The sequence below is a fragment of the Phodopus roborovskii genome, unplaced genomic scaffold, assembly GCF_943737965.1.
Source record: "Phodopus roborovskii unplaced genomic scaffold, PHOROB, whole genome shotgun sequence".
Classification (NCBI taxonomy): Eukaryota; Metazoa; Chordata; class Mammalia; order Rodentia; family Cricetidae; genus Phodopus; species Phodopus roborovskii.
Genome location: NW_026126407.1, coordinates 51,062,290 through 51,085,783, shown reverse-complemented (window position 1 = coordinate 51,085,783; position 23,494 = coordinate 51,062,290). Strand labels below are relative to the sequence as shown.

Sequence of the window (23,494 nt, the reverse complement as noted above, 5' to 3'; positions counted from 1 at the left end):
TGAGGAAACAAAAGGGCCTGCCCATGCCTTCCCTCAAAATAAAGGACCCCTGGCCCCAAACTTCCAGCTGAGGTTGTCTACTGCTCTCCTTGACTTGGTCACAGTGTTCATGTATAGTGGGGAGGAGCTTTGGCCAGCCTCTTGCCTGGACCACCAAGACATCAATCAGTCACAGCAGACAGAGGCAGGTCAAGGCCTGAACCTTGTAGTTCAGAATAATCTGTATCCTTTTGTTCCTTACTACCTACCTTTCTAGTTCTTCCCTTTCTATCTGATCTCTTTTTAAGAGTGAAGGTATCCGGTGGCAGGCTGAGGGGAAAGCTCCAGGCCAGGTCTTTAGGTGTCTGGTTGGGACGCCCACAACCAGGCACTGAGCAAGTAATAAGCTAGCTCCTGGCACATCTATTATGCAGAAACCATTTTTGCAACTCACTTTTATTGTTTCTTTATAAACTTCCTCTCACATGGAGGAATATATTGTTATAGTCATTAGCTTATCTTTTTTTTTTTTAAACTCTATGCTAACAGCAATGGAGCCAAAAGGAAGAAAAACATAAGCTACAATAGAAAGGCACTTAGAACCTGTTAAAATACTGATGTCCTGGAATGTGCAACAACAAACTGACGACAAGTATACCGGCCCTTCCAAGCCTGGTCTATCACTGAATCACATGCTGAGCTAATGTCACCTTCCAGTGCCGTGTTCCTCTGCTCTTGGTCTTGAGTCTCAAACCCAATCCCCTGGCCAGGGACTTAAGGCCTAGGGCCCTAACAGAGCCAGGATGTTGCCCTTGGTTCGTGGGTAGACCCAAAGACAGGAGACCAGCTCCTTAACTTGCTCACAGCCCCTTCAAGGGGTAGAGCCAGCACAGCAAGCCCTATCAGGGCTGGGGTCCTAAGCCCAGCAGTTGGGCAGGTCAGATCAGGTCAGGGTGACCCTTCTGAAACAGAAGGGCAGTCTGGGAAAAAGAATAGGCAGAGCTGCTCAGCAGAACCACAGAGCTACTGAGCCCACTATCATCCCAACAGCTCTTTTGTTCTACAGATGGGGAGACGAGGGGCTTAGCCACTCTACAGCATAGTACAGGAGATAGCAAGAGGCCAAGTTGGCGCATCTAGCCTTTTGGAGCTGTGGAGCACAGTCCTCCAATATCCTCAACTTACTTTAGCCCTACATAAGTGCTAGACCTTATTTTAATTAGTACAAGGCCTGGGAGAGCTGGCTTGGGTAGATTTTGGGGGCAAAAAAAGAGGCACCACCAAGAAAAGGGCTCAACTGCAAAGTCAGAGGAAACAACCTTGTCCATTCTCTAGCCAGCTTTTCCCAAGCAGGTTGATTCTCCAAATGCTGTATGTGGCTGCCTAGCCTCCCTCACACCTAGGGGCTTCAGTTTGTGGTTTCTAGAAAGATCCTTTCTAATGAATCAGTCCTTCCCTGCATTCCATGACCTCACCACCCCCAAGCCTAGTAGTACACCTGGTATAGACTTGCAGGCTTCTTCAGGGTAACATTGCCAGGCCAAGCCAAGCTGGACCAGACCAGTACAACAATCCTTTGAACCTGCTTGTACACCCCAAGGAAACGGTGAGTGCTGAGCTACCCCTTGTCTAAAAAGTGTTGCCAACTCTCTGGCAGTGCTGAGTTGAGCAGGAGGTGGCTACTGACAGCAGGCTTCTCTGCTAAGCAAGCAGGGAAGCACCTTGTCATAACAGTAGGCAGGGAAAGGTAGCTTTTTCCTGTGCTTAGCCAGGGCCTGTGTCTGTCTTGCTCTCCCTCCAGGGGGCAGGCCAGAGGGAAAGGAGTCTAAGGAATTCCCAAGCATGGGCTTCTGATCACTGAGGGCTCCCCAGTTGACAAGTAGGTAAGGCAGGGAGGAATGGCAACCTGCCCTGCCTGCTTATGTAGAGTAATGCACCGGAACAAGAGGCAGGGTGGAGGGTCCTTGGAGGACAGGCAGAGGAAGGCCTCACCCAAACTATGGGCTAGGGAAGTGGAGGTGAATGAGGCCTTAGCACCCAAGAGCATGGGCTCCTTGGACAACAAGTCCAAGCCAAGTCCTCACTCTGGAGCCAGGAAGCCACTGAAGACCTTCTAGCACCATCCTTGCTACCCAGCTTGTCTGGGGCTGCAGCTTCCCAGGAAGCAGACACTTGGGCCCCTGGAGCAGTAGGATATTATTGCTATTTCGCAGAAGAGCTTCTGTTCGTCAGGGGATGAGTCCACAGTAGGTAGCTGGGCTGTCATAGCTGGTAGGTGGGTAGCCCAGGTTCAGTTTACCACAGCTGGTTTGAGCAGCACAGACCCTGGTGGGATGACCACCCAGCCAGGAGTTAGCCCCTCTGGACTGCTGGCTGCCGAGTTGCCTGTGGACAGGTCCAGTACAGTGCCCGGTAGCAAGGGGAGTCCATCAGGACTTGGCCGCGAGTGGCTGTGCTCCGTCCTCTCCAGGGGAGTCTTGTGGTCCTCCAGGCCCAGGACCCTGGCAGGCACTGACCCACGACCTTTCTCCCCTTCAGCCTTGCTACCAGAAGAACCACCCAGGAGAGAGACCACAGGCAAGCCTAGTCCACCAGCCCCAAAGGGTGAGGGCAACAGTGGGTTCTTGGCCAGATTGAGGGGCAGAACAGAGCCTGGTAGCCCAGGGCCTATGCCTCCACCCCCACCCCCACCATTGCCACAGGCCAGAGCACTGAGGTCAAGGGGGCCGGGGGCTAGGGGTAATGGCAGGCCTGGCAGACCGGGGCCTCCAAAAAGGGCAGCAGGGTTGGGGATGATGATCTGAGCCCCACTGACATAGGAGCTACTGTCAGGAGTGGGCAGGGGTGGTTTCGGGGGTGGGCGCAGCTGCAGGAGCTCCTGCTGCTCATGAGACACAAAGTGGCCATGGGCTTTGATGTGCTTTCGCAGTGAGCTGGGGTCCGTGTAGCGCTTGTGGCAGCCAGGCATCTTGCAGTAGTAGGGCTTGTCTACGTAGTGGGTACGGGTGTGCTTGAATCGGTCACTCGAGTTGGAATAACGCTTGTTGCAGCCCTCATAGGGGCAGACGTAGGGCTTCTCACCTGTAGGGGGTAGGCTGCATTGAGGGGGTCTCAACTCTGCCAGATTTTTCCACTTATCCCCTTGCCTCTCCCAGGTCCAGAGCCCCTGAGGAATTCTGACTCTGATTTGGGAGACAATCCCTGCACCTGGCATGAGGCTGACCCAGCTAAGGGCAACAGGCCTTTAGCTACCAGAAGATCTATCGATCCTGTGAACACTGTTAGGCAGAACTCGACCTTGAAGTATGTGCCCACACAGGGCTGGCCCCTCATAAGCACTAACAATGCTATCTTAGTCTTTCATGTGGCCTTGCTCAGAATGGCACACATGTTTTTGGAGACAGAGTTTCTCTGTGTAGCCCTGGCTAGCTCTATAGACCAGGCTGAACTCAGAGATCTGCCTGCCTCCTGAGTGCTGGGATTCAAGGCATGCACCACCTTACCTGACTTGAATCACAAAGTTACTACACTGACAAAGACAGGAGCCACCTCTAACCACTCAGCCTTTGAAATGAACCTGGGTCCAAAAGGGGATGTGTTGTGAGGCTCATACTAGATCTCAAAAACTATGTATGAAAGCAGGGATTACAATATTCTGCTGTTTTGTTTTGGTCATTGTTTCTTTTTCTTTTGTGAAATGGGATTTCATTGTGTTGGCCAGCCTGGCCTTGAACTCCTGAGTTTGCCAGGCAATAGTGATGTACATGCCTTTAATCTCAGCACTGAGGAGGTAAAGGCAGACAGATCTCGAGTTCAAGGCCAGCCTGGCCAAGACAGCCAGGGCTACACAGAGAGACCCTGTCATAAACAAAACAAAAAATTCCTACAACTCTCCCCTTCAAGCACCTAGTTATTTGGGAATACAGACATTCATCACCATGCCCATGTTTGCTGACATGTTTTAAAAATACTAACTACACATACACTCCACCTGCAAACACACACATTGATAAATTGGATTTCATAAGATACATAATTACAATTAATTTCACCTATTCCTTTTGCTTTATTTTGTTTTACTTGCTCTGTAGACTGGGCAGGCCTTGAATTCACAGAGATGCTCTTGCCTCTGACTCCCAAGTTTCTGAGGTTAAAGATGTGTGAAACCATGCCCATGCCCAGCTTGCTCTTTTTTTTTTTTTTTTTTTTTTTTAAGATTTATTTATTATGTATATGGTATTCTCTCTGCATGTATGCCTAAAAGCCAGAAGAGGGTATCAGATATCATTATACATGGTTGTAGGCCACATGTGGTTTCTGGGAATTGAACTCAGGACCTCTGGAAGAATAGTCAGTGCTCTTAACCTCTGAGCCATCGTTCTAGCCTCCCCTCCTCTTTTAATGTAGTAATTGAGTAACTTAAAATGAGCTGTGTGGTTCTGTGAGGGTTCTGGGCACAATGAGTAGAGGCAGACCCAATCTGCCAGCCCTAAATTGGTGTCAGATGGTCATTCCCATCCATATAAAGGTTCCCTTAGCAAATGCCTTCAAAGTGATAGGACACCCACGCCCATAGTCCCAGCACTTGGAAGATTAGGAGTCCATGATCATCCTTGGCTACACAGTTAGAAGCCAGCCTTGGTTACATGAGATCCTGTCTCAAACAAGGGGAACAAGCTATGAACAATGAGATCTGTCCTTCCCAGTCCTTTCCTGGAGCTCCCTACACCTCCATGAGGAACTCACCTGTGTGGGAGCGGTTGTGGATCTTCAGGTTCTCCAGGCGGGAGAAGCTCTTGTTGCAGGTGGGGCAGCGGTGTGGCTTCTCATTGGTGTGTGTCCTTATGTGGATGAGCATCTTGTACCTGCTCCAGAGAGGGCCCGGGGCACACTCAGCTCAATGGGCACCCAGCCCCTCCCTTCCTGCCCTCACCCTGCTCCCTCACCTGGCATTGAAGCCACGGCCGTGGCGGGCACAGCCCTCCCAATGGCAGCAGTACCGAGCATCCTGTTCCGGCTTGACATGGTGGTCATTGACATGGTCAACCAGGTCTTGGAGGAGCTCAAAGAGCTGGTTACACTGTAGGGCCAGGCAGGCAGGGTTCTGATCCCAAGTAGGGTGCTGGCCCAGCCCTCACCACTCTTCCCAGCTCCCAACTCACCTTGGCCCATCGACACACAAGCTGCTTGGCCAGGGGCAGCTCTGGTGAGAGGCACTTGTCCTTGGGGGGTGTGAGGAAGGAGGAAGCAGGCAGGTGAAGAGCTCCCCCAGAGCCCAGGGGCAAGAAGAACTGGAAGGAGCTGGGAACACCATCCAAGTAGCGAAGTGGCTGGAAATCCTAAAGAGTAAGGGTAAGAGCCAGTTAGTGTACCCCACTGGCAGGCTCATATCCCATCCCCCCACTTTTTTTGTTTTGTTTTTCGAGACAGGGTTTCTCTGTGTAGCCATGACTGTTACCCAGAGGTCCACCCACCTCTGCCTCCCAAATGCTGGGATTACAAGTGTGCGCCACCTCCACCAGGCAGATCCCTCACTTTTGCCCTCCTGTGGACAGTATTAAATTATATCAATACAGCCAGGTTTAACACACCTTTAACCCCAGCACTTGGGAGGCAGAGGCAGGCAGATCTGTGAGTTTAAGGGACAGATCTATATATCTGGTCTATATAGGGAGCTATAGGACAGCCAGGGCTATATAGAGACCCTGTCTCAAAACAAAAACAATCATATCATCCCAAAAGACAACCTGAGTACTAATCCAAGGTACCCGAGTATATCACCTTCTTTGGAAATAGTCTTCTCAGGAGTAATTAGTTAAGGTGAGGGTCTACTGTGGTGACTCTAAATCCAACATCACATGTCTTTATAACAAGAGGGAGGCCTGGACACAGACACACACAAGAGAAAGGGCCAGCTGAAGATGCAGGCAGCGATGGCACATGTAGTTACTGGCCTGGGAATGAATGCCAAGGATTAGGGCCTCCAGAATCTAGACCAACAAGGAGCCTTCCCCTGGAACTTTCTAGGGAACATGGCCCTATCATCATCTTTACTTCATAGTTTCTAGAACTGAAAAAGTTCCTTCTCTTGTTTCAAACAACCCAATTTGGCGACACTTGCCAATGGGCCTCAGGAAGCCAACATATTCTCTGTTTCTCTAGAATCTTCCCCCTCCTTACCACAGCAGTAGGCAGTGGAGGCAGGTCCCCATTGCCCTGGCGCTCAGGGGACAAGGAGCTGCTGCCATTTGGAGAGTCCAGTCCAGATGGCGGTGACAAGCTGAGGTCTACTAGGGGGGCTGCGGAAAAGCGTCCATCCACCTTCTCAGGGAACTTGGGGTTCAGCAGGAAGCCTGAAGGAAATCATGTTTCAAGGAAGCTGGCTGGAGTCTTGCTGGACCAAGTCCCACCACTTCTAGATCCCTACCACCATCTTTGACTACTCTGGGACCCCAGATAGCCAAGGAGCAGCCAGGACAGTTATAGTGATGACATCATCATCATCTTGTCTGACCTTCACCAGGAGGCTGCCAGAAACAGGAAATGGGGCTGGCATGGTGGTTCTTACCCATAATTACAACACTCAGGAGTTTGAGGCAAAAGATCAAGAATTTAAGGCCATCTTGGGCTACCTAATGAGTTCAATGCCAGCTTGAACTACACGAGACCATCTCAACAACAAAAAGACATAAAATTGTAAGTGCCCATCTTACAGATGAGACTTTATCTGACACATGGAATAAGCAGTATAATTAGAACTGGAACACAAGACTACTTCACTCCCTGTCATATTCTTCCTTGATGTTCCTTTCTGTAAAATGGGAAAATTGTGATGTGCTGACTCTTCTATCTCAAGCATATGGTAAAAATGGTTCTCAAGTCCAGCTGAAGGTACAAAAGATTAGGTGAATATCACCACACTAGGAGGGGAAAACAAAGCATCTTTAAGATACATTTGCTGTCTCTGTCCCCAGTCACCACCTAGTTTAACCAGGCATACAATCTCAGAGTCCAGGAACACAATCTTGGGACTATTGCTGCTGATCTGCCCCCTCTACCTCTTTCCAGAGCCTTCCTCAGGCCCTGGTTGGAGCTAGCTTTACATGCCCACTGAATAAATTGGGCAGGCAGGTCTCATCTACTCACAGGATGAACGGACAAGCATGGATATGGCATTCTCAGGCACAGTACCTGGTGGGGGGGAGCCTGGGGAGCCAGGTGTGGGGCTGTCATCCACCAGGCCCAGCTCCCTATGCAAAGTATGATGCCGGGCCACACCCAGTGTCCTCTCCCGATTCTCTCTCGCCGCCCGGAGCTTGGTGATACTCAGCTTTAGGTCAAGCGGCTCGTCCAAGGAGTGCATGGTGATGGGGAGGGTCAAAGAAAGTACCCAGCTGGTCTTCAGGCAGGAACCTGGGGAAGCAGATAACACCCTGAATGGTCTGGGTCATAGGAATTGTGGAGACTCACATCTACCTAGTGCAGTATTCCACTGCCACTTCACATAAGCCTTTTGGGATAGGCCAAGTTCAGGATCTCCATTTAACAGTGAGAGTAAGTGATAGAAGCTGCCCAGTGATGGAACTCAAAATCTGGCAAAGCATCTCCCAGGAACAAGATGGCTAAGTCCCAACTGTCACTTCTGATGGCATAGGAAGCTATGCTTGGGAAACCTGCTAGTCTGAATACAGAGACCTAACAGCAAGTTGGGCAGCAACAAGCATCCTCCAAGATGTAGGTATCATTCCTCAGAAACCAATTGAGCACACATTGTGCCAAAAGTGCCTGTCCAGGGCAGGAAACTATGTCACCCCACAAGGGAAGCAGTCTGAGGGCCTGTCCTAGGCATGCCGTGCAAAGAAATCTTGGCCACAGGAGTGGGCAAACAGGCAAAGACTGAACCTCCTAGGGAAGGCAAAAGTTAGGCCTACACAAGCCACCAGGGGGCAGCTGGGGACTGTGGCCAGTCCAGTCCTACAGGGTCTGTTGTAATGACCAGCAAAGAACAGTAGATAGTATTTAAAAAGAAAAAACTGGTAATAACATTCTTCTAATTCCATACTGTGGTATTCCTCCTGTTTATACAGCTTCTCACTGGTGTAATTTTCACATATAAAGAAGGATGCACAAGCCCACTGACCTAAGAACAAAGCCAGCTGTTTCACCCCAAACTCATTTTTCCAGCAGTGGTTTTTCCACCCATGAGAAACCTCATACTTGTTTCCCCAGCCTTTGTCATGCAGATTGTCACACCTTGAAAATCTTTGTACTAAACAACCGCACTATGAGGCTCTACCACCATATTTAATACAAAAAGTGACATGGCAGAAGGAAATACTTGGGGCAGTTTATTGAGTGTCCTAGGGGGCTTGTGGGGAAATTGTGGGACCAGAGATACATGTGGGACCAGAGCTGCTGAAGTACCCTTCCAGGGGTGAGCAAGGCAGAGAGGGCAGTCACTGTGTCCCAACCCATCTCTCCTCCAGGCCAAGACTCCAGAGCAGCTTCTCCTACATGGTCCTTACTAACTTCCCAGCCCCACATATGCTTCCCATTGACCTCCCACAAGCTCTAAGCTTCAGGGCATTTCCTAGGTACACATGATGGTCCGTCCCTTCCTTAGCCTGAGATACTGCTTGTGAGGATATATTCCCAGCTCCTACTACATGTGGCTCCATGGGATCTAAACACACAAGGCTGCATCATTGGAGAACAGGAAGCCCCTCTTGACTTAAGATTCAGGTCTGCAAGCTGTCAGATGCACTCATTATTGCTCAAGCCATACCTGGACCAGAGGCCCTCATTGATACCCTGGTGACCCTCTTAGGAGTCTCAGACCCAGGTAGGTGGGTTGGTGATAGTGATGGGTGGCCTTGGGCCACTATCCATTCCTGTCTAGGCAAAGGCTGCCCTCTGCTTGACCTGCAGCCCATTATGTCTGTCTGTCTGTCTCTCTACCTGTTTATTTTTAGACAGACCCAGTCCAACCTCCCTGAAGCTGCTCTATGCTGGGAGCCTGGAAGGGGAGGAAGGAAGTAAATATTTATGCTGATTAAGAATTCAGGAGCCAGGAAGGGCTGGTGGCCTGGTCCCTCTTCTGGCCCAAAGCCACAGGCCTCCCTGCCCAACACCCACCCTGGAGAAAGGCTGCCACTGGCAGGGTACCTGAGCTAGAAAAACAAGTGCTGCCTCCCAGTCACAGTGCCAACCAAGCTAAGTATCCTTTGGCACCTGCTCCTGTTTCATGTTGTCCTTCCAGCACAGCGAGCCTAGGAGGAGCCACTGGTCTGTCACCTGGTCCTGAGGTCCTCCAGGGAACGGTGCGGTGTTCACCTAGGGCTCCCTGGGTGGAGCACCCATGGCAGGAAAGGGGACTTTCCCACCATCAGCCCACCCAGTCTCCAGGGATACCCCTTCACTTCCTGTCCTTGAGTTCAGCCCCAGGAAATAGGGGATTCATTCTTCGAAGCCAGAACCCAGCCCAGACTCTGCAGCCCCTCCAGGGAAAGAAGGAAGGAGCCACCCCAAAGAGTCTAGCTAGTTTTCCTACCCATAGCCCCCCAGGGAGTAGACGGCCTATGACCCCACTCATGCTCTGACCTTGGCCAACCTCAAAGTCCCCGCCCAGCTCCCATTTCCAGCCAGTAGCAGCCAGTCTGGGCTCAGCTTTGCTCTTTGTTACAGAGCTAGGTGAAAGGGGCAAGTGAGTGGCAGGTCCCCCAGTCTTCTAAACAGTCTGTGCAGCTCAGCCCCTCCACAGCTGGCCCTGTCAGCACCAGCCAGACTCAATGCTTAGAACAAGGACAGTGGGGGACTGTGACCCAAAAAAGGTGAAGCTGCCTCCCTAGCCAAGACCTGGCTGCTTGCCCTTAGAGTGCCAGAGATCAGTGGGTCTCGGGGAAGCTAGTGGTCCACAGGGGCACCCACCTCTCCCAGCCGAGTGCAATGACAAGAGGCAGGGAACACATCAGCCCGCCACTACCCTGACCTTGCTGAAGAAACCACAAGGGCCTCGGTTTCCCTACTGGTTGGGAAGACCTAGTGCCTCATGCCCTGTTCTGGCTGTGGAACTGTGATCATTGATTGGAGAGTTCACTCCCAGTGGGCTGGGTGCACCCCGAGACACACCCACCTGCATGAGCTGCGAGTGGAGCCCACATCGAGGTGGCCGCTTGGTCCAGGCCCCACGAGGCTCCTCCAGCTGCAAAAGGAACTAATTAGAGCGGCTGGAGGAAGCAGCAGTGGGAGAGGAAGGGCAAGCAGCAGAGGGGGCTGGCTGAGTAGGGACCACCGGGGTGGCAGGGGTGGGGACAGCCCTCCCACAACCCGGGGCGGGGGTCACCCTGAGGGTGGGCTGGGCACCCCTCACCCCTCAGCCAGCCATGTCAAGACAATGACTACTATTGTGCGCCAGCAGCAGACCCTGTGCAGACAGCCCTCAGCTGCAGCTCCTGCAGGGCCCCCGGCCCCTATAGACCTATCTGCCACCATCCCTCCCTCTTGGGGAAACAGAGCTTCAAAGTCACCAAGATAATAGAAGGAGACTAGAACCCTGCTCAGGATGATATCTGCCCTTCTGTGTCTGAGGGAGAGTATTTGGTTGGCCTTGAGACTGGAGGGGTAGAGAGGGAGGGCTACCTATGCTAGATAGTCCCTTAGTCCCTGGCAAACGTGTAAGGACAAGGACCTCTCAGCAAGGTGGGGCCTGTATCCTTGTCCACCTACCCCACAGCAGTGTGGCTAATGTGATAAAGAACAGCCCAGGCCAGGCGTTGGTGGTGCACACCTTTAGTCCCAGCACTTGGGAGGCAGAGGCAGGTGGATCTCTGTGAGTTCGAGGCCAGCCTGGTCTACAGAGCAAGTTCCAGGACAGGCTCCAAAACAATACAGAGAAACCCTGTCTCAAAAAACCAAAAAGAAAAAAGAACAGCCCATTTCACCAGGGGGAGTCTTGAAACTGCCCATTTGGTGAGCTATATAGCAAATACCAGCCTAGAACTTGAGGACAAGGGCCCAAGGTACACCTTTCCATGCAGTCGGTCATGGTGATACATGCTTATAATACCAGCATTTGGGAAATGAAGACAATTAGATCTGTCATTCAAGGCTAGCTTCATAGTAAGTTCCAGGTCAGTCTGGAATGAACACACACAGTCCCTGATCTCCTTTGAACTGTCAGCAGCCAGGCCCCGGTGTGTGTGTACCTACAGGTCTGGCAACTTGACCATCACTTTAGCACTGTGGGCTTACAGACTGGGGATCTGAAGACTAGGGGGAAGTACCTGCTCCAGGTTGTAATCATGGGTGGCAAAACCGAAACCCTGATGCCTATCACAGTGACTGTCCCAGCCAGTGGCCGATAGTCCAACACACTACGTCTGTTACAGCAGGTGATACTTCATGCACTTTACAGATGCAGAAAGTGAGGCTCAGGAGACGGCCTGCCCTGGGTCACAGGGTTTATCTGCCCCTCCTGAACCAGGAAAGGCAGAGAGCAGGCAGTGGGTGGGCACTGAAGGGAATGACAGGGTCGGGGGCCACCAGAAGTCTGGGAGAGCTGAGGCAGCAATGCTGCCAAAGCAAACTGCCCATAACCCCACATTCCTGGGAACCGACTGTGCTCCCTACTCTGGCCAAGAGCTCCACCCTCCTTGGCCGCCCAGTGAGGGAGGCTTAAAGGCAATGGCAGGGACAGGACCTCTCAGGGCCCCCTTCCCAACCAGGCAGTGGGCAAGGTTCCAAACATGGGTCAGACCACATGGAGCCCCAACCCTGCTGTTGCTTCCTACCATGTCCCCTGACCTCCTCCTCTTTCCTAAGGCGGGATGTAATGTTCAATACACAGAACAGAGTTAGACACACATTAGGCACTTAGTAAATTTCATTCTAAGTGTCACTACTGCTTAAGTCCCTAAGTGTACAGGGACAACGCTTAGGGGAGACTGGTCCTCCCTGTGTACCTACAAACGTTAAAAATCTCATTCCAGACAAGAACTTTGGCCAGCCCTACCCCTTGAAGAGCCTTGGTCCTCTACTGTCCTGTGGAGTGACCACAGTGTTGGGGGGTGTTGGGGGGGCACCCTCCAGCAAGAAGCTCTCCCTATGGAGGCTGAGCACTAAGACCCTGAAAGGAGGGTGCAGTGGCCAGAGACCTCCTGAGGCCTAGAGAAGCAGCCAGAGCCACTGCACTTTCAGGAAGGGTTTGGGGTTTGCCTTCCTTGGAAACCCATGATTAGGTGTAGGTCCCTCCCAGTCCAAAAGGGGCTCCTAGCTTATATATATCACCTCAGTAGAAACTCAATGTCCCCAGACAACTAGTCCAGATCAGACCTCTTCTCTGCTAAAGAGCAGTAGAGACTGGCTGAGCAGCATCCAAGCACACAGCTTGCAGAGAACTTGGCTAGGGCAAGTTCACAGAGCAAAACCAGCAAACTACCTGGCTGTAGCCTCCTCTGGCTGTGTGGTTCTCTAAGCCTCCACAGGACCTTTTCCTCACTGATAACTCAAGCACCACAGTAACCATACCAGATATTAAGGACATCTTATAAGGCCAGCCTTGGCCCCATTCCTGCCACACGGAAGATGATAGTGACTAGTAGCCCTGAGGGTTCTCATTTCTGCCCCAGGGTGAGGGTGACCCACACAGTGAGTCTACCAAGGTCACTCAGCGAGGAAACGGAAACACTAGCAGGTCTGCTCCCCCTACACCCCTCACCAGCCCTCCCAGAGAAGCTTCCTTGTCCTGTACCAACAGGATAGGTGACAAGGGCCTGAGAGCCTCAATACCAACATGCAAACATATACTGCAGACATATACTGCAAACATATACTGCAGACATATACTGCAAACATATACTGCAGACATATACTGCAAACATATACTGCAGACATATACTGCAAAGCCTGTCCAGGCCAGAAAGCCTCCAAATGTTCTGGTGGCTCTGGGCCCCCTTCTCCGGCCCCCACCTCCTGCTGCCTGCCTGCCTGCAGCCACCTATGCACAACTATGTCTGGTATTTTCCTGTCTGCCCAGCTTTGGGGGGGGGTTATGGGGCCATGAGCAAGTCTACACCTGGGCCTCAGCCAGAGGCAAGCCAGCCAAGCAGCCCCCACACTGCCTGCCAGGCTAGAGGGGAAGGACATAGGGCTGGACAAAGCCACCGAAATCCCTGGGAGGTGTGGGCAGGGAGTCAGGAGGGGCACACACACACGCCCAGCAAGGCTGAGCATAGGTAGAACTGCTGTTCCAGTACTAGAGAAATAGCTCTCTTGGTAGAGTGCTTGCCTAGCATACACAAAGCCCCAGCTGGGGTTCTATCCCCAGCACTGCACAGACCAGGGCTGATGGAAAAGGCCTGCAATCCCAGCACTCAAATAGTAGAGGCAGGAGGATTGGAAGTTCCCAGTCAGCATGGGCAACATAGTGACTCCCTGTCTCACAAGACAAAAACAAAAAACCCCACCAAAGGCAAGGAGGCAGGGGTGAGGCGAGTGGGGGATGGGGGCGCAGTGTGCACTCATTAGAGTGTTCTGAGGTCAGCACAGGTACTGGCCAGTATTTCACAGATGAGCAGTAGGTGGGCAAGCAGATATACAGACACATGTGTATCACCCTTGTGCACAACAGCACACAGAGGCCAGCTCTTGGCTTCAATGGCAGGTGCCACTGCTTAGGAGACGAGATAGGTATGGGTGACCAATCCACAAAGGCAAGGAAACTGTACTTCCCAAGCCAAGCCCAGCAATGCCCACGAACACATCAGGAGGTCCATACCTGTGGCCCACCCCTCCCACCACCCTGAAGCAGACACCAGGCCACCGTGAACAACCACACCTGCCAACTCAACAGCGGGAGTGTGAAGGCAGGTTCTGGACTTTGGCCCTTCCCTCCCCACTTCATTTATGCATTCCAACACCAGGCTCTCTGCTGGGGTCCAGGATAAATCAGTTGGAACCAAGGCCTGAAGGTCACTCAGATACACGGGCAGTGAAACACAGTACACATCTCTGCTGGGAAATGGGGGTTCAGATCTGATGAGGCCATGAGGACACAAACCTGGGAGTTGGAGCTGGTGTCACCTGCCTATGCGTCCGGCTACTTGGGAGGTTGAGGCAAGAGGATTACAAATTCTGGACTCTAATACAGAGTGAGTCCAAGACCAGTGTGGGCGACACAGTAAGACCCTGTCCCAAAGTGTAAAAAGAGCCAGTGGGGGCACACCCCTTTAATCCAGGCAGTCAGAGGCAGAGGCAGTGATCTCTGTGAGTTCAAGGTCAGCCTGGTCTACAGAGTGAGTTCTAAGACAGGTTCCAAAGTTACAGAGAAACCCTGTCTCAAAAAAAGTAAAAAGAGGGGACATTCCTCCCTTGGAGCTCCTCCTACTCTCAAGAGCTCTTTCTCACTTTTTCTTAAGTCTATACATTTGCTGTAAACAGTAAAAGTAGGCTGGGGTACAGTGCTTGCCTAGGGTATAGGAGACCCTGGGTTTCACACTAGTACTGTAATAAGAGAAGTCTGAGGACAAAGAGACCAAGTCCTCCCTGGCTAGGAACAAGCCAATAAACCTATGGACCATCCTGGTTTATCCTGCAGCCCCTGTGAATGAGGTACTATTCTCCCCATCTTAGGTTAAGTAACGGTAGTGAGGCTGGGATTCAAAGCAGTCTTCCTGGGTGCAAGGCTGCAGCAAAAGAGTGGCCCCCACAAAAGCCTCCAGTAAGTCTGCTTGCCATTCAGCATAGGACAAAGCAGCAGAGAAGAAGCCTGTCAGAGGACTGGATCAGGAGCTGAGGAGCACTAGGGAGCCAGAGTGTCCTACACAGAAGAATGCCACTGGCCCTTTCAGCTCAGAGCCTCCTACCCTTAGCCCCTCCGTACAACCTTTGCCTCCCTAAAAGCCTGAGGCTTACTTATCAAGTGGACAGCTACCCATAGTCCCCTGCAGCTATCAGTTCCCTGACCCTCTCCTCTGACATGTCTTCTATGACATAACCTCTCCAGCCTCAGCTTCTTGGAGCTACCTGAACAAGAGTTCACCTTGTCCCTGCTGCTGAAGCCCAGTGACTCACCAAGCCCAACAGCAATGCTATGAGGCCCACCATACTAGCCCTGGGTCCAAATCCTGGCTAATGCATCACTAATGCTGCAATGCTGCCACCCTCAAGCATGCCAAGTGTGCCTGGTCCTTGCAGTGGCCTGTATACTACCACCTGACCTTTGGCATCGGGCATTTTCCAGGCATAAGGAGCCTCCTTCCAAGGAGAAAGGCCTGAAGTGGGCAGGGACTAGGGCTCCTGGGCAGCTCCAAGCCCACTGAGGAAGAAAAAGGGATGGCCAGGACTGGAGAGATGGTCAGCTGATAAAATGCCAGCCATGTAAGCATAGGCACCCGAATTCAGGCCTCATGTGACAAAGGCCAGACATAATGACCCACGCTTACAATACCAATACCGGAAAAGCAGACACAAACAGATTCCTGGGACCCAGCTGAGCTTAGCAGGTGAGTCCCAGGGCAATCCCAGACCTATCTCAAAAAATAAGATGGACAGTTTCTGAGGAAAGACACCAAAGATTAGCTTCTGGCTTCTACATACACAACACACTTTCACATGCATGAAGACACACACACACACCAAGAGAAGACAGCACCAGCAGACCCTTCCCCTGTTCCTGCTGACCCAGAACCCAATCCTCTTCCCATAACGAACTGAGGTGTGAAGTCCTTGAGATATAGGGTGGAGAAATCAGTTATGTCTTGACTTGATATAAGGTGAGACCCTGGGCTTTAGTTTTCTTGCTGTAAAGGAACTGAGCTGGCCTGGAGGGGAGAGGGAGCTGGCACACCAGGCCTGTTTCCTCACACCTGAGCTTCACTTCTCCCAAACACTTGGTCTTGGATGGATGTTTGTTGAGTGAGTAAGTGAATTCAGTTGTGTGTTTACTATCAGATGAGGAGGTAGGTTTCAGGGTGCCTTAAGCCCTACAAATGGAAGTGTCTTCCAAGATCAATGCTGGAAGCAGGACACAGAAGTCTTCCTCCAGTCTGGGGCACACACTGGGACTAGGTATAGAATTGAACAAAGGATGGAGAGGGGAGAGATCGTATTGGCAATACTGGTCAGCTGGGATGATCAAAAGGACCCAACTCCTTAGCTTCATCCTGGACTCACACTGACCCTAGCCCATACCAATAGCTGAACTGTACAATTGCTGGCCTTTACCCTACACCCTCCCTCAGAATCTTCCCATTCTGACTAACTTACCCACTCAGCTCTACAAAGCAAACGCAGAAGCCAAGGAAGCCTTCAAATCCATCCTCACCCCAAGGAGACACCCTTCAGAAGGGGCCTGCCAGACCCAACCTGATCCAGCATCTGGGGGCCCAGGGTCTGTGGAACTGAGCAGGAAGAGTTCAGAAAGTGTGAGAAAAGGGTCAATAGCCTTCTCAGAGGAGGGGCATCACAGCTGGGGTCAAGGCACCTGAAAATGGCAGTGTGGGCTCTGAGTAAAGAGTAGTGTGGCTCAAGGAAGAACTCGCCCAGGCAGGCTGGGATATTCCAGTCGGATGCAGGCTTCCTTGGATACAAGCAGTAGACTTGGGGATTAGGAATGGAACTGGGCAGGTTCCAGGTTAAAGTGGTATTTCATGGGTCAGGGCCAGAAAGTTTGAGATGCCAGGATGCCTTACCCTGCTCAGTTCCACAGACCCTGGGCCCCCAGACGCTGGATCAGATCAGTCTGGTAGGCCCCTTCTGAAGAGTGTCTCCTTGGGGTAAGGATGGATTTGAAGGCTTCCCTGGCTTCTGGATTTGCTTTGTAGAGCTGGATGGGCAAGCTAAGCAGAAAGGGATGACTTCTGTCCTCCCCTCACTCCAAGAGACCACAGGACAAGTCACCAAATCTCTCAGAGTCTCAATCCTCCCCACTAGCCCCCAAAGTCCTTTTTACTGTTGGGATCTCAAGGGGATGCTGATTGGTAGACATGGTGAAACCATAGAGACCCTGTCTGCTGGGAGGGACTGTTGTCTCTCAGGCTCCCAGCCCCGACTGACTCAGGGGTTCAGCAGCCTCCAGGGTCCTCTGCTGGGTTTCCACCCACTCCTGGCCTTGACTGAAAGAAAACACCAAGGACTATTAGATGTGAGTCCCCTCTCCTAGCCATCTGCTAAGGCATACACATTTCACACTTGGAAAGACCCAAAGCCCTCCCTGTGGTGGGTACTACCTGGCCTGTCAGGCATCCAAGACAAAGGACTTGAGGAGCCCTTGCTGCTCAACACAACAGTCCTGGCACTGGAAGATCCTCAGCCCCTTTGCCCATCCCCCACCAAGGGCATCTGGAGCAGATGGGAAGCCCCTGCTCCTGAAGCAGACTCATTCCCACCCTCATGCCCCTCCCAGCCCAGCCACCAGCTAACTAGGGCCTCCCCCTCCTATCTGGGGGATGGGTAATGAACAGCCACAGTCAAGGACTGTGCCTGCCCAGTCTGGAGGTGCCTAGAGGAGGTGTCCCAGCTGCAGTGCCAGAAGGGTCACCCAGATTGAACCTCTGGACTCCCAGGGGACCAAACAGCTATAAAGAAGGTTTCTAGAGGCCTTCTTAGGAAGACCTGTGTTTCCCACCCCCCTCCTACCCCACCCCCCGCAACCCCAGGGCAGGAATGGGGAGCAGGCCAAACCTAGTCTCTCATCTCCCATGGAGAGGTGGGGTGAGGCAGGCAGCTCTAAGGGAAAGATGATCGAAGAACTTAGGGCACCCAGCTGCCAGAGGATGAGGCCGCAGATCCACCCAGACTAGGAAACTGGTTGGCATGCCCTTCCCATAGATCCGGATGCCCACTGCCCTTTTCCACCCTGAGCCACATTTTCCTCATTTATCGAATTGGGATTAACAGGCCTCTTGTCACAGGTTTTGTCAATTTCAGGTGAGGATGAAGTCTCTGTCAAGTTGGCCAGGCCCATGGAAGACATGTATGCTGGTTAGATTTTTCCAAGGGATACTCAGGAGGTATTAGTGCCCTACCCCCCAACAAACCATTCCATTGCTGTCCCAACCCCAACCCCAACCCACTTGGGGACTTCCACCATTTTTTATTTGCCAGAGCAGGAGGGACGGCTCTGCTAAGGTGGAGGATGTGGGGGTAGACAGCCAGACTTTTCCCTGCAAGCATACCCACCCCCCTACTCCCCCACCCCCAGTCTACTAGCGCCAGCAGGCTCTGTCCTGTTCCTGAGATCAAAGCAATGGCTCAGTTTGTCCAATCAGGAGTAGAGGTACTTGCTAAAAATGCCCAGTTCCCAACCTGGCCACACTTGTATTGGAATTCACAGGGTAGAACCTGGTGCAGCCACCTAAAATACACTGGGTCAGCAGCTGAGTCCCACAAGCCCTGCTGGGGCTGCAGTCCACACTCCCAGAACTGTGACAGGAATGGATGACTGGCCCATCACCTGGCTTTAGTGTCCTCTGATCTAACTCAGTGCGAGTACTCCACAGCTCCTGAGGGAGGAGGGTTCTAAGTAGAGGATGGAGAACTCCAATGCTATAGCTAGATCCAGAAACCCTTGCATCAGCTAAAAGAGGGTCCCTCCCTCATTGCTTGGAACACACCCATGCCAGTCATAGGGTCCCCACCATTCCTGAAAAGGGAAAGTACCCTCCCACTCAGTACCTTGTAAGGAGGGCCTCCAAGTAACAACCATACCATACAGGAAGAGAGAAGGGACTCAGAGGCAGCTTTGGGAAAGGCTGAGCCCCTCAGTCTACCCTGATTGAAGGTCTGTCCTCTGAAATCCCAATTTCCCACTTGGATAAAGAGCCCACCTAATTTCCCCCTGGGATGCAGGAACCTTCCATGGATCTTGCAGAGGCACATGAGGCTGAGGGATCAAGCCAGGAGCGTAACACACACCCCAGCTTGTCCTTCTCTCCTAAAGAACCCCAAATGCCTCCCAAAAAGCAGAACTGCAGGCCCCAGCCTCAACATCTGGTCCCCCAACCACAGCTGTTACCCTCCTCCCTTATCCTGGGATTGCCCCAAACCCTGCCCAGCACTGGCACCGCCCTCTTCCATAAGTGGGAAATTCAGATTCCAGGAGAATCCAGCTGGGGAGACGGAAATGTGCATGGGAAAATGTCGTGAGGAAAAACACATTCTTCACTCCACACCGGAGCCAGCACAGACCCTGGAACAATTTAGGTGGCTAGTGGACCCTCCCACTACACAGGGCCAAGGCTGGGCCAGCCTTGGAGGGGAGCCTGAGATGCAGAGGTGAGGCCCAGCTTCCTTTCAGGCCCTAAGGAGGGACCCTGGCAGACCTTTGTCTGCCTGGTGTCAGAGGATCTGCCCTCAAGCCCCTCACTGGTACTCCCACTAAGGAAAGAAGGCTAGAGAAGAAACGGCTATGGCTACCCTTTTGCAGCTGAGCTTTTTAGAAACAAAAGCTTTGTGGGGACGAGGTTTACACGATTGTTTAAAATGAGGTTTTGGGATGTCTGTGGCATCCAGTTATTCATACTGGCTCCACCCACGGATAATTGAGAGTTGGCTTTTGTTGGACATAGCCTTCTCCCTGCCCCCACTGACAGGCCAACCTAATCTTAGGACTTAGAAAGTTCACCTTGCCTGACCCTAGGTTTTACAGATGAGGAAACTGAGGCCTGGACAGAGGAAGAGCCAGGTCAAAGAACACCCAAAAGCTGGTGGTTGTACCAAAATTCGAACCCAAGACACAAAATCAGTCTTGGCCAGGAGCTTTTCCCATTCACCCTACACACAGATTGTGTCCTGACTCCAGCAAGTCCCCAGAAGCCACTGACCCCAAAAGCAGTAATGCCTGGAAGTGGGGTGACTCATTGTCTGGCTTCCCAGTCCCCCCACCCCATCTATGAGGGAGGGCTGGCAGGTGTTCCTGTATAGAGAGAGCCAAGAGCTGGAGAGTTGCCCCAGGGGGGCCTGGGCCAGGGTCACTCTGGGGCCGGGGAGCCCCAGCTGGAGGGATTTAACACCAAAGGTCAGGGGTCACAGACAGGGAAGGGTAGGCAGGCATAGGGGGTCAGGGGGTCAGCACTAATGGTAGCTCCGGAAAGAAGGGGGAGGGGGAAAGGCTAAAGAAACAGGACTGCTTCCAAGGGGTCCCCATCCCACAAAACCAATGGCTGGCACCGCCTCCTGCTTGCCTGGCAGCATACAGGGACACACTGAGCTGGGAATGGGCTGTGAAATGGGCTAGACTGCAGCACAGCAGGGGGTGTCTTAGAAGACCCCACCCCAGGTGCAGCTCCTCCCCCAGTACAGGCCATGGCCAGCTGTGAGGCCCAGTCTGAGCCCAGAGGAGGGCTCTGAGGTCACTAGAGAGGGATGTGTGGGCTGGGCTGAGACAGCTGTGGTACTGTGCCACCAGAGTGGGGCCTGGGGAGAGGTGGGCACACTGAAGTGGTCATTTTACACTCCCTGAGCCTAGGGGCTTCAGAAAGCTGGCAAAGATAGCAACTATCTCCTGAGCCACTGGTTCAGCCCCACCTTCCTTCCCGGGTGCCAGGACAGCTGGGAGGCGGCTGTGCACGAAGGGCCAAGGCTCAGGCCCTAACCCTAGCCCAGTCGAAGACCCATGGGAGCTCAGGCCTTGGTAGGACCATTGGATGACCTGGCTACCCCCTTGGTGTCAAGCATTCCCTCTAGAGCCAAGATCTTGGGCTGTGATGGCTGGGGGCCCAGGGCTCCTCCCAGCATCCCTTCCAGCTTCCCAGGGCAGGGCTGGGCAACTCCCTGCAACCAGTGCTTCCCGGCCACCCTCTGGCTAGGCTGGGAAGGCCCTCTAGGATAGGCAGACAGGCAGCACGCTGCCCTGTTGTGGCCTGAGTACCCTACTGGCCAGGGCACTGTGCCAAGGCGTCCAGGTGCCAGCCTGGACTCCAGCCCCATCCCAGGGGGCCTGCGGGGAGGCACAGGAATCTTCCTGATAGGAGGGAGATGCACCTGCCTAACCCCCTCCTCCAGGCCCAACCTTAGGATACAATCGCTCACCCTCCCCATCCTGCCAGATCCCTCACCTGCTTCCATCCACCTTGCAAGAGTGGACCAAACGTTAGACAGTTTTCCAGCTCCCAGTGCTGAAACAAGGGACATCCCACCGCCTGCCTTTCCCAGGGTTTACTAAGGGGAGCAAGAGGAAGACTTTCCCCAGACAGAGAGGGCACCTTCCAAACAACCTGGGCGCACCAGTGAGCAAAGGCGGCTGTCTGCTGCCCCTTACAACTTCATGCCCAGGCTCCGGGAGCCCCTCTCTCATCTCGCAGCGCAACCCCTCCGAGACCGCCCAACTTCCCCACTGAAGTTTGCGCCCGCCCGGGGCCCGGCCGCAGTTCGGCTCGGCCTCCAGACAGAAGGAGGGAAAGGAGGAGAAAAGACTGTGAGATCGAAGGACCCAGCCAGGGAGCGAGCGAGGGAGGGAGAGCGCAAACCAGCGAGCGCAGGGGCCTCAGCGAAGGCTCACAATGGCCCGGGGCGAGGCGTGGACGCGGGAGGGGGAGGCGACCCTCGGGCCCGGCGGCCCCGCACAGCAGGCAAGTCCCCGGCCCGGCCCGCGTCCTCCCGGTGCGACGCCCGGGGCTTCCTACCTCAGCGGCCGGGCTGGCTGGCTCCGGCTGCGGGTTCCGGCGGTCGGGGGACAGCGGGGGACAGACGCGGGGAGGGCCGGGGCGGGCGGGGGCCGGGGCGCGAGGCTCACGGGGCGCGGGCTCCCCTGGCGCGGCCGCCCGGCGCCCGGCCGCTCCGCCACATCTGCAGCTCGGGGCAGGGAAGGTGGCCGCGGCGGCCGGGCCGTGCGGGGATGTCTTTGCGAGGGAGGGAGGAGAGAGGAGGAGGGAGGGGGCGGGAGGAGGGACCGTCGGCCGTGGAGGAGGGCGAGGAGGAGGGGCGCGGGGGGCGGCCTCCCTCCCTCGCGGCTCACTCGCTCCCGCCCTCAGCAAACCCCTCTCGCCACCGCGGCCCCAGGCCCGGGGCGCCAGCTGCCAGGCGGAGCGTGCGCGTCGGGGGGAGGGGGCGGCCGGCTGGGCCGGGGGAGGGGAGGGGAGGGGAGGAAGGGCGGATAGCCAAGGGGGAGCGGGCACCGGGAAGGAGGGAGGGACTCCCGCCGTGGCCGAGGCGCGCGTCCTCCTCGACGCCCCCCCCCCGCCCTTGCCGCGGTTCCGCCCCCGGCCCGAGGGCAGCGCTAGGACACGGCCCGGAGGTGGCCTGGGAGGCGGGGGGAGGACGAGATATCCCGCCCCTGGGGAAGCCTGGGAGAGGGGCGGGCGCGCCGGCCCGGAGGAAAAGCCCCAAGGACCGGGAAGATGGGGGAGGCGGTAGCGGCCGAGGGGCGGGGACCCTCGCCTCCTCCAGCGGGGTCACCTTGGCCAGGGCCCCGCAGCCCTGGGCAGCCGTGAAGGCGGTAGGAATTCCTCTCAGAAGGCCCTGATTTCCCCGCCCAGCCCAGTTCCATGAATGCTCGGGCAGAGGCCTTTTCTGATTCTGACAGGTTCGAGACCACGCTCCGCACTTCCAGCTCTGCCTTGTCTTCATCCTCAGTTCCCCTCCGGGTGAAATAAACACAAGGGCTGGCCCCAACCAATCCAGGATTCCGATGATATCTTGGTGAGAGCAGCTGGGACAACCTGGGAACCCCAGCCAGAGCATGGCAGGGGTCAAGGCACTCGGGGTCAGTAAGTTCAATGAGTTGGTCACTGAGGAGTGGATTCAAGTCAGTGACGCTTGCACACAGCAGCTAAGCTGTTTTCCACCTTTTCCTAGGAAGCTCGGGCTTTGCGTTCTTTAGTGTTTTCTTTGGGCGATTCCTGAGTCCGCGCTTAGTATCTTCTTACCTATCTTCTGTCTGGTGACAAATCTGGGTTCAAAAAGACAGCCCTTCTGATCCGAAGCTGGAAACGGAAAGGCATTTCAGATCAGCATCCCCAGTAAGTGAAGTACTGACTCCGGTTTGAATTTCTGTTTTCATTTGGGCATTTGATGCCGCGGTCTGTGCCAGAGACACATCAAGACGTGGGTCTTGATCACAGAGCATCCCCATCACTAGATACTGCTCTTGGCACACCCTCCTGAAAAGGTGCGGAGGTAGGCACATAATTGGTGCTCTTGAAGTGGTGAACAAATGGACATGTAGTCAGTACTCTTAACTGATTATGTAGTCATAATGGTTACTTGTTACATTTTGAACGAAAACACATATTAGGTGCTTATAATCTTTCAGTACATGAAAGGAATTTAGGGAGGACAGCAACTAGGAGCAAAAGCCGTGAGGCAGGAATAAGATTGCTCCCCTCCAACCCCATTTCTCATGTGTGGATAATGTCGCAGTGCTGCCCGGTTAAACATTAGCTGGCAGATGGACCCTAGGAAGGCCAGCTCCGGGACCTAAAGCTTTCCAGGAGGGGGCTCTTAAGGGCCGACTCTCTGGATCCTTTCACTAGCAGAGCATCATAAGAGTCAGTCGGAGGTGAAGGGCTGCAAAGCGCCC

At 53.7% G+C, this 23,494-nt stretch overlaps 1 protein-coding gene across 2 annotated transcripts; it reads right to left on the bottom strand.

The window, feature by feature from the left end:
• Window positions 1-417: 417 nt before the first annotated feature.
• On the bottom strand, window positions 418-22,468 carry Glis2 (GLIS family zinc finger 2). 2 transcript variants are annotated; one of them, XM_051181336.1, is made up of 7 exons: window positions 22,372-22,468; window positions 7,171-7,392; window positions 6,160-6,332; window positions 5,142-5,318; window positions 4,926-5,059; window positions 4,726-4,844; window positions 418-3,060 (listed from the first exon to the last, which is right to left on the bottom strand). In XM_051181336.1, exons 1-7 carry the CDS (start codon window positions 22,460-22,462, stop codon window positions 2,270-2,272), a joined length of 1,707 nt encoding a protein of 568 aa, XP_051037293.1. In that variant the 5' UTR covers window positions 22,463-22,468; the 3' UTR covers window positions 418-2,269. The 2 variants fall into 2 exon arrangements, with proteins under 2 accessions (XP_051037293.1, XP_051037294.1); XM_051181337.1 differs by lacking the exon at window positions 22,372-22,468 and adding an exon at window positions 21,600-21,824 and having other exon boundaries at window positions 4,726-4,847.
• Window positions 22,469-23,494: the final 1,026 nt, after the last annotated feature.

Excerpts from the sequence above, each read along its gene's own strand:
- Glis2 (XM_051181336.1), bottom strand. The coding sequence starts at position 22,462 with ATGGAACTGGGCTGGGCGGGGAAATCAGGGCCTTCTGAGAGGAATTCC. Across the intron at positions 5,060-5,141 it reads TTGTGTGTCGATGGGCCAAG|TGTAACCAGCTCTTTGAGCT; the intron begins GTGAGTTGGGAG and ends CTGGCCCTACAG. Across the intron at positions 3,061-4,725 it reads CCACAACCGCTCCCACACAG|GTGAGAAGCCCTACGTCTGC; the intron begins GTGAGTTCCTCA and ends TACCCCCTACAG.